The 20,525-nt window shown below is 43.9% G+C and overlaps 1 protein-coding gene across 3 annotated transcripts in view; it reads right to left on the reverse strand.

The window, feature by feature from the left end:
- Positions 1-20,525, reverse strand: part of LOC306927857 (homeobox protein cut-like 1) — a 151,565-nt gene that overhangs the window by 62,252 nt on the left and 68,788 nt on the right. For all 3 annotated transcript variants that reach the window (XM_079507724.1, XM_079507725.1, XM_079507723.1), the window contains exons 7-10: positions 16,944-16,992; positions 8,057-8,161; positions 4,953-5,141; positions 2,007-2,065 (exon numbers count right to left, since the gene is read on the reverse strand). In XM_079507724.1, coding sequence (XP_079363850.1) covers positions 2,007-2,065; positions 4,953-5,141; positions 8,057-8,161; positions 16,944-16,992 — 402 coding nt within the window. The remainder of the gene's footprint in view (positions 1-2,006; positions 2,066-4,952; positions 5,142-8,056; positions 8,162-16,943; positions 16,993-20,525) is intronic.

The raw sequence follows: 20,525 nt of genomic DNA on the forward strand, positions 1-20,525 counted from the left end.
CAAAACGGCTTACCCCGTATCATTCGTATGGTCGCTGATGGGCAGAAACCTCCTGTCTCCGTGTTCAAACCTTTTGTGTTTTTTTTCATAAATTAACGCCCTTCTTGACCATACTGCAGATCCACAAGCGCCACATGTCGAGCTTGTAGAGCTGCTACTTTTGCTACTTTTGAATTTAAACCCTGAAAAAAGTAATGGTTTTGGACATAAGATTGTTTCCCACCCGACAGTCAGCTAGCGTTTCCCTCGACACACCAAATCTCTTCAGTCGAAATATCTGATCTACAAGCTCACTCAGCTTGTAGCGCTGCTATTTTCACCAAATCGTCGACGCTATGGGGTCCATGTAAAAAAGAAGATGCCCTTTGTAACCGTAGTGTCCGACCGCCGGGGTTTCGAACCGTGCAAATGTTTACAGCTGAGCCAACAGAGCATGCCGGTTTGCTCAAGGGAGATATTGAATGTTGTCCTTCGTGCAGTACCACTAGTCAACCAGTAGTGGTCAGACAGCAGTATCTACACTTTTCAATTACCCCATTTAGGCCTGACGTCGGAATTTTAAAAATGTCTCCTAAATCATGACAGTTTTCTGAAAAACGTCATGTTTCTATATCAGTGGTAATCAAAATGTCATGTCAAGGACCCCAAAAATGATATGATAAACAGCCGCCGACCCCCATCTGAAAATATGTTGTTTCAGGGACCTCCCCAGAAGCAAAGATTTGAGTTAAAAACGTTCGCTCTGAAAGAAAATATATTCAGATTTGCACCACACTTTCATGATTTTTCTAAAATAGCAGATCTACAAGCTAGCTCAGTAGCGCGGCACTGAGCTTGAAGATCTGCTATTTTTCAACAGCTAAAGTATAACATAATGCTTAAAGCACCAAAAAAGGTTCCCGCCCAGAATGAGTTAAAGAGAAGGGAGACCAAAATGTACTACCACCAGCTATATTGTACAGTATTAACATACTGTACCATACAGATATATTGTATTGTCATATTGTATTAAAATACTACCACACGGATGCACTAGTAATATTGTAACATACTCTACCATACAGTCTACAGATGTACTATAGTTATGATTGCAACATAATACCATACAGATGCACTAGTCATATTGTAATAACATACTCAAAATAACATTCTATTCACACAAAAACAGTTACATAATAGTGTAGCAGCCTTCATTTATAAAAACTGCCAACTAATCCAATCTCGTCAACATGATCAGTCAATTTGCATATCTGCAAGATGTCACAACAGCTGTTAATGCAAAAAAAAAAAAAAAAAAGATTGAAAAAAAGAAAAAAATCACATCAGTTCTAATAACGGAGATAGCACAGTACGCCCGTGAATAATTTCAACTTACATTTTAGGAGAGCAGCATCTGGTTCTGAACTTGTGCCCATAACAATGTTTTGACTCAATATCTCTCGTCCAAACAGCTTGATCTAATTTGAAAAGGAGGGGAAGGACCCGAGCGGAATGCAATGGACCTTTTTTTATCCAATAAACACCTCCTTCTCATTAAGTGGAGTGCCGTGGCTTAACCAATGAGGCGAGGCCTCCGAGTTGCTCCCTATCTGCAGACTAAATGGAAAGGTTATGATGGTCTCGAGGGGCGGCCTGGACCCAGAGAGCATGAATGGCATTAGTGACGGATCCGTATAAAAAGAGCAGAGTCCGGTGCCAGGTTTTCACTTTAACCTCTCAGAACCACATGGCCTAAGAGAGTCACAGTCTATAGCTCCTCAAGGCAAACGGAGCAGCGTTGCCAGGACTGCTTATTACAAGCGACTTCAAGCACAGTCCACTTGTAAATATTGGTAGCTGTGTGGTGTTGTTGGGCTTAAAGGTATAACTGCAAATATCGGCTATTTGAAAATTGCGTTGTGAGCTTGTAGATATGCCGTTTTATTTTTTAATCTTGAGAGGAAATAAATATCACGATTCTTTGATGGCAGCGAGCTGAGGAAGAAGGGAAACAAGCCCTCCATTACCTGAGTTCTCTCTTGACTTCTTCATAGTCCGCTTGGTCCTGAAGCTTCTCCTCCATCCGCTGTGTTTGGGACGAAAAGACGGCAAGAGTTCAGATATGTTCCTCTGTGGAGCTTTCTACTGTAGTGTGCTGTTGGGCAGAAACCTCTCATGCATTTTTTACTTTTTGTGGGGGGTTTTTTCCCGTAAAGTAACGCTCTGATCATACTAACAGTGTCACATGATAAGTATCCAAAATAGCAGATCTACAAGCTCCAACTGCAGCGTGAAGGCTTGTCGATCTGTGACTGAGCACCCCATAGCGATGATTTGATTGGCTGAGTACACCATAGCGATGATTTGATTGGCTGAGTACACCATAGCGATAATTTGATTGGCTGAGTACACCATAGCGATGATTTGATTGGCTGAGCACCCCCGAGCGATGATTTGATTGGCTGAGCACCCCATAGCGATGATTTGATTGGCTGAGCACCCCATAGTGATGATTTGATTGGCTGAGTACACCATAGCGATGATTTGATTGGCTGAGCACCCCATTTCGCCGATGGTTTGATTGGCTGAGCCAATGTATTTAGGATAAAAAGTGAGGACAGAAAAGTCAATTGCCAATTGTGATTGGCCGGAATGTGATGATGTATGATGATAAGAGTGCCCCTCACTTTACACAGGTGTGATTTTATTTGAATCCTGAAAAGTAACAGTTTTGGCCACATGAGGTTTCCACCCGAATGTAAAATAGCAGGTGTACTGTACAAGCTCGTTTGTATATCATTAAGTGTGAAAACGTCCACCGTTATACAGACCAACAACAGCCACTGTATGCAGGACACGTTCAGAGGCTCTTGGTATCAACAATAACAATGTTTATTTCATAAACATACTACATACAGTACACTATGCTAGCAAGATTAGGCAGTGAATTGTTGTGAACGGTCGTACCGCCCGGGATTCGAACCCAGGCCTCCCATGTGGACATCCCATGTGGAAACCAACAACTCTAACCACTAGCCTAAAGGGGAGTTATACAGACAGACAGACAGACAGACAGACAGACGTCACTTTGCCTAGCACTTGAAAAACTATCTCTAATAGAGCAACACTCCTTTTCATATCAAATTAAGTCTGAACGTCAAGTCTAAATCTGGCCCAGCTCTACAAAAAATGGTCACCATTGTGCTGTCGTGGAGTGACCGAGAGTATATGGTATGGTTGTGTATACGAACGAACAGTATAGCCATACTCTACCTTTAGCGAGGCCTCCTTGGAGCTGAGCTCCTGAACAGTTAGCTACACCATACATGGACAACTGGCAGCCCAGGGGACACATGCGGCCCCCACCTTCACTTAATGTGGCCCTCAGGTTAATATCAGAATACTGATATATTATTGATTTGCAAACATGACCCGCTTCCACTTACTTCAGTCTAAATTAGTATCTTAATAATGAATAGTATTAAAAAAGTATTTTTAATATGTCCAGTGTGGCCTGGGCCGTGGCTCAGCGGTCCAGGCACCTTGGCCGGTAGTCCGAGTCGGGCAGCCCGCGGCGGGCTCGACCCCTGATCCCGATGGCCATTACTGCATGTCACTCCCCCATCTCTCTCCCCCATTTCCTGTCAGCCTACTGTCTGTCCCTCTACAAAAAAAATAAAATAAAGGCGAAAGCCGCAAAAAAAAACATTTAAAAAAATAATAATAATAATATGTCCAGTGTATTCGTATTTTGTTCGTAAAGTTAACATAATTATACTTAAAGGCATTTGAAAGGCTTTTGAAATTAAATAAAAATGTAACTTTTCAGGATTCCAATTCAAAAGTAGCAAAAAAAATTCAAGATTTCAATTCAAACAATACCAAAACATATTTTTGCTACGACAGTAATATGCAATGTGGCCCCTCTGGAGTGAGCGTGGAACTACAGTATAGACCGATTCAGAAACGGGTCTCATGGTCGCAGGCAACGTATTTCCTGTAGGCGGAGACGACATATCTGCGGTTTAAATCTGCACCTCTTCTACTACAGTGAATGGAAAAGTGACTGATGTTAGTCTGCCTCAAACGTTACTCTTTTACCTGCTTTTTACTAATACTAACATTACAAAGATGCCCAGAACATCGGGATGAACCTGTGTAGTTTATGGCGGGCTCCAACAGTAGGGATGAACCTGTGTAGTTTATGGCTGCTCCAACAATAGTGGCAACATTCCAAAAAAAAGAACGAATGTCAAAATATCTACCGCGGTGGCTGAGACCAGAGCCATAGAGTAATGGTTGAGACAAAGCAGTGAAAGGTCCTGAAAGATACATAATGTCAGTCTTACCCAATACCCAATCTTTGTGTTTTAGGAACACAAGGCTGCTGTACTTTATACCTCATACTAAGCATTTAAAGTATGAGGTATAAAGTACAGCAGCCCGTTTCTGAATCGGTCTATAGTGGCCCTCTCCATCTCCAAAGTTGCCCTGCACCCTGAGCTACACTTCAGCAAGGCCTCCTTGGAGCTGATCAGTATAGCTACACTCTACCCTCAGCGAGGCCTTCTTGGAGCTGAACAGTATAGCTACACTCTACCCTCAGCGAGGCCTCCTTGGAGCTGATCAGTATAGCTACACTCTACCCTCAGCGAGGCCTCCTTGGAGCTGATCAGTATAGCTACACTCTACCTTCAGCGAGGGCCTCCTTGGAGCTGATCAGTATAGCTACACTCTACCCTCAGCGAGGCCTTCTTGGAGCTGAACAGTATAGCTACACTCTACCTTCAGCGAGGGCCTCCTTGGAGCTGAACAGTATAGCTACACTCTACCCTCAGCGAGGGCCTCCTTGGAGCTGATCAGTATAGCTACACTCTACCTTCAGCGAGGGCCTCCTTGGAGCTGATCAGTATAGCTACACTCTACCTTCAGTGAGGGCCTCCTTGGAGCTGATCAGTATAGCTACACTCTACCTTCAGCGAGGCCTCCTTGGAGCTGAGCTCCTGTCGCAGCTGGCTGATCTGCGAGGTCGTGCTGTCTCTCATCTGGTCCAGACCGGCCTGCAGCCGCTGCACGTCCTCGGCCAGCCGCAGCACATCGCGCTCCTTGGCGCTCAGCTCCACCTCCAGGCTGGAGCGCGACAGCACCTCCAGGGTCTGCTCCTAGTGCGGATCACACGCGCGCACACACACACACACACACACACACGTTAATTAAGAGCTGAGGCCGATTCAACAAAATGTGACCAGATTTGATCGAAGGACTGCCATTGGATTTTTTTGAATTTTCGTTTTTTCATGTCATATGAAAGCAGGGAATCATAGCTTCAAATTGACATATTGGTTGTTCAGTTTGACCCACCAGTTTTGGAGATATGGCTTATAGAAAAATGTCTTGCAGGAGTAGTGGAAAAAAGACCAAGCAGAGAAAATGGACTTCTAAGCTTTAGTTCAGTGATCTGTGACTTTAGGGGGCGCTGTTTTCCCTTCATTTCTCCATTAGTCAACCATCAGTGTTGCCATGTCTGCTTATTATAATTAGTTGGCCTTGTTTCTAAAGAAAAATAATGCATAGGCCTACTGTACCAATTTTATAATAATTTATAACCTGTTAATAAAAATGTATTTGACAAAAATAAAGTGTAGTTGATTATTTGGGCTTGTTTTTAAAGTGTAGTTGATTATGGAGAGTTGGTAACCAAGTGGACCCTTATTAGATCTTTAACTATCAAGTGTAAAAAGAAACCTTAAAAAGGTCCATTTTGTTTCATTTTACACTCTCAAGATATACATAATTGTTAAACATCTGCATTACTTAATTTACAATAAGTCTACACAATTAGAGAATGTTGTTATCTTGATCGTTTGCCTGTTATCTCTCCTTTTTTAAATAGGTTACTGTATTTATTTGGCCTTTGTAGTATGAAAAAGGGAAAATAACAGTGGCAGATAAATTAGGCCTATGTAAATGTTCCAGATGAGTACAAATAAAAGAGCTATATGAATGCAATAAATTAAAAAATTAAAAAACAGTAACCAACAGACAACAGGACAGTTTGCTCTCAAACCCTCCCAGCACAAATTGTGCCCTCTTGGCTCTTCTCTTAATTCCTCTGTTTCATTAGCCTGTTATTATTATTATTTGTCTGCAGACCCCCATCTGAAAATAATTTATGCCAGACACAAGATTTGTGTTGTTTGTATGCATGTAGATCGGCTATTTTCGCTTATTTTGTTTTCATATACCGGGTTGCTTATTTCTCTCGCAGAAACTGGCAACCCGCAATGATAGCCGTTAGCTACATTTAGCTGAAATGAAATGAAATGAAATCTATATTTACCCAGGGTATCTGGGCTAAGCTCAAGAACTTGTTTCCAGCCAGGCCCTGCTCATAGAACACATTTCATCGTAGTGGTTCAATGCCTTGTTCAAGGGCACTATTGATATCAATCCTGTAAGCTAAAACAAGTACATAATCGCGCTATATTACATATCGATGCGATCTGCGTTATTGTGACCTTAATTTTCAGGCCCTGCTCATAGAACACATTTCATCGTAGTGGTTCAATGCCTTGTTCAAGGGCACTATTGATATCAATCCTGTAAGCTAAAACAAGTACATAATCGCGCTATATTACATATCGATGCGATCTGCGTTATTGTGACCTTAATTTTCATGGCAGGTACATTCCAAAGCAACTAATAATAACCACGTTATGGTGACATAATGTTACAATGTTTACAATACATTCATTCGAGTCTTCTTCTTCTGCTATTGGAAATAGGAAGCCATTTCCGCATTTTCCATTGTTGTGGTCAACAGTGCCCCCAGCTGGAACATTAGCATGAATTAGCTTTAGGCGGACCAAAATAAACACACTTTTTACAAAATATCGTTGTTAATACTTCTTTCTGTGCTATTTCTGTTAGCCAGTTAGTAAAAGACTAGTATTATCTTCCAAAACGATTGTGTACAAAAAGGCGGATTTTAGCGGAATTTGCATACTTTAACAGGGAAGCCGTATGTCTAGTTAGCATTGGTTAACCCAATGGTTATAACATTAGACATAGTGACATGTTTAAGCTTTTATTTCATATTTATATGTCGATATCAGCTCTGACATTTATTACAGACCTGCTCTAACATGACATGAATAATAGTATAGCTTCAGATTATTTTAGACAGAAAAATAAAAAAGGACAAAGAAAATTGTTTTTCAGCTGTCCTCAACAATTGCCACCCCCGCGATGGCAGTCCCTATATCGCGTGTGGTCACAAATGCCTTCGTGCCAAGGACCCTTATTATGCTATGTTGACGAGTTGAATACATAGGACCACAACGGAAACAAGTCCCCTATAGGTTTTTTTGTGTTCTCCATTTAGCCTAAAAGTCTGACTGTACCACTATGACAATAACCATCAGTACACCGAAACTACAGGATACCAGGTGAACAATGAGCCGAGCATGTCTAAATAACATGCTATCTAAATAACACGTTAACATTTTGCATTAATTAAGTCTGCATGGTCATCAATGCTAGCTCAGGTGGAGTCTGAAAAGTCTTCGGATTGCGGCGAAAAGTGAAAGTGAATCTGCAGTTCTAACTGGTGTGGAATGAGAATTATAGTGTTGTGACTGTAAGAAAGCCTATAGTTAATATTTTCTACACGTATTTCTTTTTTTCCCCCTGAAGTGCTGCTCAAGCAGAGAAATGAAGTGGAGATCCTCGGCTACAGACACTGTTCCGAGGCCCTGCAGTGAGTATAGGGGTCATCGCGGGACACACAAAATGAGGAGACAAAAACATAAAGAGCTCTAGCTAGCCCCAAATGACCACTACAAGTGTACAAATGGAACCAAATGGACTTAAGGGGCCCTTGAAAATAAATCATTTGAGAACCGCCGTCCTAGTGGACTCCTAATGTGGGCCATAGTCTCGTAGTAAATCAGTGTCATGCATATTCCGAAGAAAACCTGGAGACAGTAATTGGGTCTCATGATCAAAATGAGAACATTATAATGTTGTGTCAAAACAAAATCTAGAATTAGCCTGCACGGACAAGAACAAGTCTTACCATGTCAGGAGCTTTCTGGATCTGCGTGGCCAGCTGGAGGGACCGGTTCGCCGACGTCAGCTGTTCCCGAAGAGCCTCTGCCTCTCGCTCCGCCGCCTCCGCTCTCTGTAGACACAGGAACAGCCCGTTGTCACTGTAGCCCACCATTAGCATTAGAGGGTGTGTTGTCACTGTAGCCACCATTAGCATTAGAGGGTGTGTTGTCACTGTAGCCACCATTAGCATTAGAGGGTGTGTTGTCACTGTAGCCACCATTAGCATTAGAGGGTGTGTTGTCACTGTAGCCACCATTAGCATTAGAGGGTGTGTTGTCACTGTATCCACCATTAGCATTAGAGGGTGTTGTCACTGTAGCCACCATTAGCATTAGAGGGTGTGTTGTCACTGTAGCCACCATTAGCATTATAGGGTGTTGTCAATGTAGCCACCATTAGCATTAGAGGGTGTGTTGTCACTGTAGCCACCATTAGCATTAGAGGGTGTGTTGTCACTGTAGCCACCATTAGCATTAGAGGGTGTGTTGTCACTGTAGCCACCATTAGCATTAGAGGGTGTTGTCACTGTAGCCACCATTAGCATTAGAGGGTGTGTTGTCACTGTAGCCACCATTAGCATTATAGGGTGTTGTCAATGTAGCCACCATTAGCATTAGAGGGTGTGTTGTCACTGTAGCCACCATTAGCATTAGAGGGTGTGTTGTCACTGTAGCCACCATTAGCATTAGAGGGTGTGTTGTCACTGTAGCCACCATTAGCAATAGAGGGTGTTGTCACTGTAGCCACCATTAGCAATAGAGGGTGTGTTGTCACTGTAGCCACCATTAGCAATAGAGGGTGTTGTCACTGTAGCCACCATTAGTATTAGAGGGTGTGTTGTCACTGTAGCCACCATTAGCAATAGAGGGTGTGTTGTCACTGTAGCCACCATTAGCAATAGAGGGTGTGTTGTCACTGTAGCCACCATTAGCAATAGAGGGTGTGTTGTCACTGTAGCCACCATTAGCAATAGAGGGTGTGTTGTCACTGTAGCCACCATTAGCAATAGAGGGTGTGTTGTCACTGTAGCCACCATTAGCAATAGAGGGTGTTGTCACTGTAGCCACCATTAGCAATAGAGGGTGTGTTGTCACTGTAGCCACCATTAGCAATAGAGGGTGTTGTCACTGTAGCCACCATTAGCAATAGAGGGTGTTGTCACTGTAGCCACCATTAGCAATAGAGGGTGTTGTCACTGTAGCCACCATTAGCAATATTAATATGTGTGTGGGTGTGCGTGTGATCATCTTCATCCTACTGAGTGGCAAAAAAACATGACTTTCTGGCCTTGACATACTGTACATCCAAACAGAACAGTCCTATATCTGATTGCATTAAATGACGTTAAACAACGTTAAACTCACTTCGCCACTCGATTTGCCACTCACTTTATGCATGAGCATACCCTCTATGTCATGATTCATGTCAAATCAAACCACATCTACTATACATACTAACTAATACCATTACTGTATGTGGCAGCGGTGGACGAACGGTTTGCGGAGCGGTCTTGATACCGGAAGGTCGCCAGTTCGTATCCCCGGACCGGCACGTTACAATTACCACCGCTGAAGTGCCCTTGAGCAAGGCATTGAACCACTACCATGAAATGTTCTATGAGCAGGGCCTGTCTGTAAACAAGTATCTGATGCTTAGTCCAGTTACCCTGGGTAAATATAGTAACTTCGCTTTGCTTTGCTTACTACCAGTCTAATACAGCAGGATGCCCCAGCTGTAATGGCTGCTAATCAACGTCCACTTTCCCTATTTTATATCGTCTCTGTTGTGTCCAAATCCAAAACTGGTACTTTTCAGGATTCATAGTCCAAAAAAATGTGTGTAACATGTGAAAGAAGAAGAAGAAGAAGAAGAAGAAGAAGAAGAAGAAGAAGAAGAAGAAGAAGAAGAAGAAGAAGAAGAAGAAGAAGAAGAAGAAGAAGAAGAAGAAGAAGAAGAAGAAGAAGAAGAAGAAGAAGAAGAAGAAGAAGAAGAAGAAGAAGAAGAAGAAGAAGAAGAAGAAGAAGGGAAGAAAGTAAATTAATTTAATAATTTAAAACCATTAATGGGATTAATAAATAAACCTGTCACCAACCGGGGCCAGCAGATAAAAGTCTAGTTGGAATAAAAGAGACTCATCTCAAAGAAACACGTTTAGGTCCTTTCAGAGGGGCAGCGTTGTGACGCAGGCGTTGTCGCCTGGATCAACGACAGGTCTGCTCATGGAGGGGCGCGACAATGCAAGCGTTAAAAAAAAGAAAAAGAAAAGAAAAGCTCAACACAATCCAGGTCTAGTCAGTTGCGTGAGCACTAAACGAGCATGCACAATGACAATTGTCAAATTCAAATTGACAATTTCGGTGACAATTTCACGGGACTACGCCCACGTCAAAACACTTGCATTGTCGCCCCTCAACTTCTCTGTGCGTACCAAAAATAAATAAAATGCAGGCCTCTCATTGAAAATGTACAAAGATGAGTTAGGAAAATATTGAGGAGTGACGACTCACTTATGCCTTGTTACCCACTGGTGATGCTCAAACAAGCAACCATTAAAATTCAATTTTATTACATCTTTTATGGAATTATGAAAATGTAACATTTCTCGCTCCGCCCGGCCATTCCGAAATGTGAAACTAATGAGGCCCCCGGTTTGGTAGAACATAATAGAATTGAGTTTTTTTGTTTTCCTGATTACATTATCATCGTAATAAGAAAGCTTTATCTAAACATGTTGTAGCCTTGGGAAAACAAGATAATATTGGTAACATTATTTGTTCTTTGGATTTTCCATGTGGGTCAGCATGTTACATCAAAGATATCGTATCTGTCGGGTGAAAACCTCATATTGTATGTCCAAACCTGGTACTTTTCAGGATTCAAATTCAAAAACGGCAAAAGTAGTAGATCTACAAGCTCAAAACGGGTCGCGGTTTCAAGCTTGTACACCTTCTACTTTCACTGCTTTTGTGTGACACTGTAGTATGATCAAGCAAGGGCTTTAATTTACGAATAAACGGAGATAAGAGGTTTGCGACAGCAGTATAGAAGTACAAATCCGGCTTACGGCTAACTAAGGGTATGTGATAAACAAATCGTCGTGGCCAGCATTTATGGTTTCCTGACTGATGCATCAGCCCTTGCCAACAGCTTGTACCGATAAAGTCTGTGGCTGGGACTGGTGCAGGGCTGATACAGACTATGGCTTGGACTGATACGGCCTATACGGCTCATCAGGGCTGATACAGCTGCAGCTCAGGGCTGAACACAGCTGAATGCCCCGGTGGTGATTGACAGGATACATCCAGTCAGCCCTCAGTGTAAAGCATCTTCTCAGGTGAGCTCACGTAACGTCGCCACTTGTAACTGTGAAGAATAAAGGCCTATTCATAATCATAGCCATAATCACAGTTTTCAGTGAAGAGGTGACCACCGGTCAGTAAAAACAGAGAGGTGTGTTGTGTAAGCGGTGACGACCGTGGCATGATGTCATGTTGCAGTTTTCGGGCGGTCACCTCTTCACCAAAAACTGGACTATGAATAGTTATAACTCTACCTACTTCCGGGCCGCTTCCCTATTTCCTTCACAGGTGTTACCGATGATACTAATTAAGGCTCTGTTCCATTTAGTGTGGAGTGGTTCTCTCACTTGTACATTTCAAGGACGTCCATAACTCAGTCAGGGTTACAGACTCGTACGGGGCTATTTATTTGGAACCCAGTCAAGGACTCTAGTGTGTCAACACGCACAATATCAGCACCCTGACTCTGTTTGACCAGAATGGAACAGAGCCTTCTTTAGTATCATCCGTGACCCGGGACCCCTGTGAAGGAAGTAGGGAAGAGGCCCAATTCTTTCCAAAATGGTGTGTAAACCGTGTATGCTATGCATAGAGCCCATTGGATCCTCTTCAGGTGGTATGCACTAGATAAAACAGAGTGGGTAGCAGTTTTCACAGGGCTGGTGGTGAGCCCAGGTTTCGCCGGTTTGAGCCAGATTGTAAGGAGTGCTGACTGCAACGTGCCTGTCAGTGCACAAGCCTTCAGTGTTTTTGCACACATGCACACACGCTTGCCCGCTCACGCACACACACGCACACGCACGTGTACACACGCACACACGCACACACACACACTCTGGGCAGGCAGGCGCCCAGAGGACAGAATAACATGGACAGGGCTGACAAGCCCAGACTGTCTCTTTGTCATGCTCTGTGTGTGTGTGTGTGTGTGTGTGTGTGTGTGTGTGTGTGTGTGTGTGTGCGTGCGTGCGTGCGTGCGTGCGTGCGTGCGTGCGTGCGTGCGTGCGTGCGTGTCCGCGTGTCCAGAACCACAAACAATAATGTTGAAGATTACATTAATTCCATACGGCAGGTTATTGCATTCATAACCTGTGTCTGTACCAATTCTCCACAAGGAAATGCACTTTTTGCACATTCTGCCACTATGAAGTGGAATATGCTGGAGACGCTGTTACAGTGTGTAGCCTTTTGTCTTTTTTGTTTTATTGTTTAAATGTATTAAATCTTGTTGTCTCCTTATTGTGTCTTGTCTAGGCCGGGATAATATTATGTCCAGTCAGTGTTCAGAATGATATTATGAGATGAGATGAAGAAAGTAAGAAACGACCAGTGTGTTCAGACATCATATCAACTCCATGGGTTCAAACATGTCAGTTTAATACTCTGTGAATGTGTGATAGAACACAGTGAAACCCTGGGTGTTCATTTGCCCGTTTCTCTCTCCGAGAGTGCACTAAATAAACACTCAGGACTTTACACTGTACACAGAATAATCGGGTCAATGTTTTACGCTGTCAGAGTTACATTGACACTCAGGACATTGCTTTGTGGGCATGCAGGCATCAGTAACATTTATCCTCTATATGCACATTGCACTGCAGCCATTTTGGAAATACCTACTTCTGGGCCTCTTCCGACTTCCTTCACAGGTGTTACCGATGATACTAATTAAGGCTCTGTTCCGTTTAGTGTACGGTGGTTCTCAAACGTTTTAATTTCAAGGACCCCCGTAACTAACTCTGAGAGTGCATTTTGTACACTCTCAGAGTTACACACTCGTACCCAGGGCCATTTGGAACCCACTCTCTCAAGGACACTTTGAGACTTTTGGGGACTACAGGGATGGAAAATAGCATGGTGCACGGACGCTACCATGGCTGGGAGTTATTGCTCTGTTAGTATAGAATACCTGCTGATTAAGTGCAGGCCCTTCTACCTGCCCAGGGAGTTTACATCCACCATTATTGTTGCTGTGTACATTCCTCCGGATGCCAATGTTAAAGTAGCACTGAAAGAGCTTCAGGCAGCTATCAGTAAGCTGCAAACAGCTCAACCCGACGCGGCTTTTGTCGTGGCCGGGGATTTCAACCGCTCAAACTTGAAAACAGTGCTACCCAAATTTCACCAACATGTCTCCTGTGCCACGAGAGGAGACAATACACTGGACCATGTTTACACAAACATTGCCAAGGCGTACAAAGCCATTCCCCACCCCCATCTGGGTCAATCAGACCATATTTCACTGTTCCTCCTCCCTTCATATTTACCTCTCATTAAACGGATAAAACCCACAGTAAGGTCAGTAAAAATATGGCCAGAGGGAGCTGAATGCTCACTCCAGCAGCAGTTCCAGCACACTGATTGGAGTATATTTTCTACCCAGGCCACTCAGGACTCCCTCACGGACATTGATCTATACACTGGCTCTGTTTTGGATTACATCAACAGATGTATAAACAATGTCACTTCACACAAGAAAATAAAAACATTCCCCAATCAGAAGCCTTGGATGAATGCTGAGGTCCGCCTACTGCTAAAGGCACGAGACGCTGCTTTTAGGGCTGGTGACACGGAGGCCTACAGCTCAGCCAGGGCTAACCTGAAGAAGGGCATTTGGAGGGCCAAATATGCCCATAAACTGCGGATAGAGGAGCACTTCAACAACTCTGACTCTCGGCGCATGTGGCAAGGCATTCAGGCACTCACAGCTTACAAACCCCATAACTCCTCCCCTTCTTCCAGCAGCTCCTCTCTGCCCGACGAGCTGAACCATTTCTACGCTCGCTTTGACCGGGACAACAAGGAGACCGCCACCAAAACCAGAGTTCCACCAGGTGACCATCCGCTCACACTCTCCACCAGTGAGGTGTACACCACACTGAGTAGGGTGAATGCACGGAAGGCTGCGGGCCCTGACGGCATTCCTGGTCGTGTATTGAGGGCATGCGCTGAGCAGCTGGCAGGAGTTTTCTGTAATATATTCAACCTCTCTCTGTCCCAGGCAGTCATTCCTGTCTGTCTCAAAACGGCTACCATCGTTCCAGTACCAAAGCATTCTACAGCAACATGCTTGAATGACTTCCGCCCTGTGGCACTCACCCCCATCATCACCAAGTGCCTCGAGAGGCTGGTACTGGCTCACCTGAAAACCTGCCTACCCCCGACCCTGGACCCTCATCAGTATGCCTACCGTCACAACAGGTCAACTGAGGATGCCATCTCCACTGCAATACACACTGCCCTGACTCACCTGGAACTCACCAACACGTATGTAAGGATGCTGTTCATCGATTTCAGCTCCGCATTCAACACCATCATCCCCTCTAAACTGGTCACCAAACTTCACCACCTTGGCATCAGCACCACACTCTGCAACTGGATTCTGGACTTTCTGACCAACAGACCCCAGTCTGTTAGGTTGGATAATCACACCTCCTCCACCCTGACACTGAACACCGGTGTACCACAAGGCTGTGTGCTTAGCCCTCTCCTCTACTCCCTCTTCACCTTTGACTGCGTTCCGGTGCATGGTTCCAACACCATTATCAAGTTCGCGGATGACACCACGGTGGTAGGCCTGATTAGGAACAACAATGAGTCGGCCTACAGGGAGGAGGTCCAGCACCTGGCGGAGTGGTGCGCTGACAATAATCTGGCTCTCAACACCACGAAGACCAAGGAGCTAATTGTGGACTATAGGAGAAAGAACCGCTGTGACCACACCCCGATCCACATCAACGGGGCGGTGGTGGAGCGGGTGTCCAGCTTCAAGTTCCTGGGTGTTCACCTCTCTGAGGACCTCTCATGGGCTCTCAACTGCTCCACCCTGTTCAAGAAGGCGCAGCAGCGTCTATATTTCCTAAGGAGACTGAGGAAGGCTCACCTTGATCACCGGATTTTGGTGAACTTTTACCGCTGCACCATTGAGAGCATTTTGACAAATTGCATCTCAGTGTGGTACAACAGCTGCACAGTGTCTGACCGGAAGGCCCTGCAACGGGTAGTAAAAACTGCCCAGTACATCATTGGCACCCAACTCCCGTCCATTGAGGATCTACAGCGCCAAAGATGTCTGCGTAGGGCGAGAGGCATCCTGAAAGACCCCTCTCACCCAAACCACAGACTCTTTGCCCTTCTTCCATCCGGGAGGCGCTATAGGACTATTGGTTCCCGCACTAGTAGGCTCAGGAACAGCTTCTTTCCTGTTGCTGTCTCCCTGCTGAACTCTGCCCCTCCTCAATGACACTGAACAACGATACCCCCTTCCTCCTACCCATCTGAACTCTCATGCTCACACCATACATACAGTAGTGGGTGGGTGTGTATATATATATGCATACTTAAGTTCTTATTTATACTTCATTGCTTATTTTCTACTTATTTTTCTATTTATTATATACCACTGTACATACTGTACATTCTGTACATTCATCAAAAAGTATATTTATTTCCATTACTGCATTACTGTATTGCATTCTGGCTGGACGCCACTGTTCATTTCATTGTCAAAGTATTTGTATACTATGTGCAGTGACAATAAATTGAATCTAATCTAATCTAATCTAATCTCTGCTAAATCCGGTGTATTTACGCTACATTTTTTTTAAAATGTACTGTTCATTAATATGCTCTGTCCCGTCTAAATAGGCCTATCTCACAGAATTTCCCCGCCCCCTTTCGGAGCTAGTGTTGATAGCGTGACGTCTGTTCGAGCTGATTTACCATCTTGTTTGCTTCATAATAATATAATGTCTGTCACATTTTTACATTAGGAAATGTACTTAGATTCTCCAGAGAAAAAAACGTGTAAATGCTAATGTTAAATGACACCACTAGCTACCGGAAGGGGGCATGGAAAGGGGGCTGTGAGATAGGCCTATAAACAAATAAATAAAGACCGACTGGTGCAGCAGAGTCAGTGTTTCCAGTGTGCCAACATGCACAACAGCAGCACCCTGACTCTGTTTGACCAGAATGGAACAGAGCCTTCGTTAGTGTCATTGGCAACACCAATGTCGGAAGAGACCCGGTAGTAGTTATTTCCAAAATGGCTGCTGTGCATAGAGCCTATTGCTGTAGATTTCCAGGCCGCTACGCAGCCTTCAAATTAAGTCCTATATAGTGCGCTGATCAGAGCAATGGTGACCGAGTTATGGCCGTTTGAAGTGTTAAACACTGCTGTACAGCAAATAGCAATGTTTGTGTCATGTTTGGTATACTGTACATCTTGGAACAATCTCATTATCTCTATACCGTGTCTGGCAGAAACCAGCCTACTCCATTTTTCAAGTTTTAGATTTTTTTGTTCATACATTAGTGCTATTGAACACACACACACACACGTGTGTGCTGGTTAAAAGAAAATGAACCAATGAAAAGTAGTAAAAAGCGCTTCGGCCAAAACCTCCTAACTCCATTGGATCCTCAAACTATCTGCCAAACCAGCTAACTTCACCCGTTTAGCCATCTTTCTTTTTGTCATGAATCAGTGCTATTGAACACCCTTTATGTCTGTGTGTTGGTTAAAGAAATATTGAACCAATGAAAACTCACCTGATTGGCTCTTTCCAACTCTGACATCACTGTCTCAATGTCTTCAGACCTGGATATGGCAAAAAAGGAGAGAGGAAAAGAAAGAAAGTGGTCAACATGTGATTATAGTATTAATGAGCAGAATGTATATATGATCTTTATACAATCAATAAACTGTGTGAGACACATGCACGCATAATGTACGTACAGTACACACACACAGACGTAAACACACACACACACACACACACACACACACACACACACAAGACAAGCCTGACACTTTGCGCACGCGCACGAGTGTGTCAGTGTGAGTGAGTGAGTGTGTGTGTGTGTGTGACACACACACACACAGTGTGTGTGTGTGTGTGTGTGTGTGTGTGTGTGTGTGTGAGAGAGAGAGAGAGAGAGAGAGAGAGACAATATACATGTACAGGAGAATATATCTGTAGACGTACATACTGCACAGTACATATATGGATCTAAAACACAGAAGCAGCACAGATGCACACGTCTCCCTCAAGCACCTCCTCAAAGTGTGCCACGACTAATATTGTCTGATATATGACACATAAAGCACTAAGATGGATGTGTCTTAGTGAAAGGCTACCATGTAAACACATGGTAGCCTTTCAGACTTTCACCATGTTTGGCAGTGTACTGTACTGTTGCCAGGAAGTCATGGAAACCTCCTATATTCATATTTCAATTTGTAAATCAATGATCTATACTTCGTCATACTACAGTCAGTGACACGCATAAGTATTATTAACCCATTTAGACCTGAGACCGATAAAAAAAACAGTTTTTTGAAAACCTGATTTTCTATATCAGTGGTTCTCAAACTTTTCCATGTCAAGGACCCCAAAAATGATATGTAATTGGCTGCTGACCATCTGGAAATATGTTGTTCCAGGGGCCACATTTTTATTAAAAAAAAAGAAAATAGCAGATCTACAAGCTCATAGCACGGCACTCGCTGCCACGCTACGAGCTTGTAGATCTGCTATTTTTCAACAGCTAAAGTTTAAAATAATGGTTAAAAGGTGTTTAAACGCATGCGTGCGTGCCTGCATTCATGCGGGGGCATTTGATGAATACACGTACTAGGCATGCAATCGTATTACATGCAGTTTAGTCAAAGCCAATTGATCTGAATGAAACAGGTGTCAAAACGACTGCAAATAAATAATGTGACCAAAAGAAATATGCATATGCTCGTATGTCCGCGCTTGCGTGCGTGTGTGTGTGCGCGTGCGTGCGTGCGTGCGTGCGTGCGTGCCTGCGTGCGTGCGTGCGTGCGTGCGTGCGTGCGTGCGTGCGTCGCCTGTCTCTTTGTGTACAGTACGTCCGTGCACTGCTGTGTGCTGTGCTTCAGAATATAGCTGCGTTTCTCAGTGTGTCTTTGAAGGCCTGCTATAAGCCCCATGCTGGGCCATGCCATAGTGCTACCACGCTACATTTAATTACACATCATTTGGCTTAATGCTGCTAATGACGATAATTGGGCTCCATGTCGATGCTGCATATCTGCAGTCAGCGGGGGATTAACCCATTTTGGGCGGGAACCCCTTTTGGTGTTTTATTATGTTATACTATAGCTATTGAAAAATAGCAGATCTACAAGCTCATAGCGCGGCACCGAGTGCCGCGCTACGAGCTTGTAGGTCTGCTATTCTTTTTGCTTCTGAGGGGTTCGTGGAATAACATATTTTCAGATGGGGGTCGGCGGCCAATTTCATATAATTTCTGGGGTCCTTGACATGAAATATTGAGCACCACTGATACAGAAACATATTCGTTCCGGAAAATGTCATTTTTTAAATTTCGACGTCAGGCCTAAATGGGTTAATAGAACAATGCATTGCAGCGAGGGGCCGTCGTGACACACGGAGGGTGGGATTGTACACATTCATGGAAATAAGAATTATTAACCCGTTTTGACCTGAGAAAATAAATTCGACAAAATGTCTTCTAAATCATGACAGTTTTCTGAAAACCCTATGTTTCTTATGTCAGCGGTTCTCAAACATTTTCATGTCAAGGACCCCCAAAAATATATGTAATTGGGCCGCCATCTGAAAATATGTTGTTCCAGGGACCGCCCCCCAGAAGCAAAGATTTGAGTTAAAAACGTTCCCTCTGAAAGAATATATATTCAAAGATTTGTGCCGCATTTTCACGATTTTTCAAAAATAGCAGACCTACCAGATCTACTATTTTTCAATAGCTAAAGTATAACATAACGCTTAAAACACAAAAAGGGGGTTCCCGCCCAAAATGGGTTAAGGACATAATAATATCACCCCTCATCTCCATACGTATTATGTTATATTTTAGATAGCATAATTATATAGACATAGCACTCTATAGTGTATAATCTAGTATACAATAGAGTTTGTACAATGAAACTATGAGTTTCATTGTACAGACATGCTTCTACTGTTAGACAGATGTTAGGTTCCTATAGCTGATGACCATTTCTATGCATTGTATGTACAGTATTAACATGTGTTGTTCATGCTTACTGTAAATCGCTCTGGATTAAGAGCGTCTGCTAAATCCCTGAATTGTTTGATTTTTCGGAAATTAGCGGCCTACTTCAGTGGTTCTCAACCTGTGGTCCGGGGACCACCAGTGGTCCCTGAGGGGGTTCCAGGTGGTCCCCAGCTATAATGGAGAGGTTGGTAACCAAATGGACCCTTATTAGACCTTGAGGACCCCCAGAAAACGAGATTAAGCCGGGGCTTATCCTCTATCACATTTCAAATGAATAAACTATCGAGTGTAAAAATGAAACCAAACGTCCTGGGCCGGCTTAGCGGTCCAGGCACCTTGGCTGGTAATCCAGGATGACAGCGTGTCGCTGGTTCGAGTCCCGATCCAGACAAACTTTGTTGTGTGTCTGACCCCCCCCCTCATCTCTCTCCCTCGTTTCCTGTCTACCTACTGTACAACTATCAATATAACTATATTGATATCAACTATCAAAGCCCAAAAAACACACACGCACACACACGCACACGCATGCGCACGTCCCGTCCCGAATGGGTTAAAGCAGATCTACAAGCTCACAACGCGTCACATCGTGGCACGTTGTGAGCGTTGTGAGAAAGCAGACGCAAGCCTTAGAAGTTGATCCTGGCTTCGACGTCAGAATACAAAGACACAGCACAGCACAGCACAGCACAGCACAGCACAGCACAGCACAGCACAGCACAGCACAGTACAGTACAAAGCGACAAACATGCTGTGACTCTTTGTATCTGCCTGTGTGAACGCCGCGCATTAGACCGCATGATCAGACACACACTGAATGCACGCACATAATGCACTGACTGATGCATCAGTGCTCTCTCTCTCTCTCGCCCTCTCTCTCTCTCATTATGGTCTCATCCTCTTATGTTTGCCAGGTCACGGTTTGGAATACGTTTCTATATTTAATGGTCCATTTAGCACGTTGAATACTACTGTACTTTATATGTACTGCCCACCGGTTTCCAAAGCACACCAGGGAAAGTGCACTTTGGTCAAAGTTGTGTCACTGCGGCGCTTTAGTGCGTTCCTGTGAAGCGCGGGGACTGATTTGAAACTATGATGGCG

Source organism: Electrona antarctica, assembly GCF_951216825.1.
Source record: "Electrona antarctica genome assembly, chromosome: 8".
Lineage (NCBI taxonomy): Eukaryota > Metazoa > Chordata > Actinopteri > Myctophiformes > Myctophidae > Electrona > Electrona antarctica.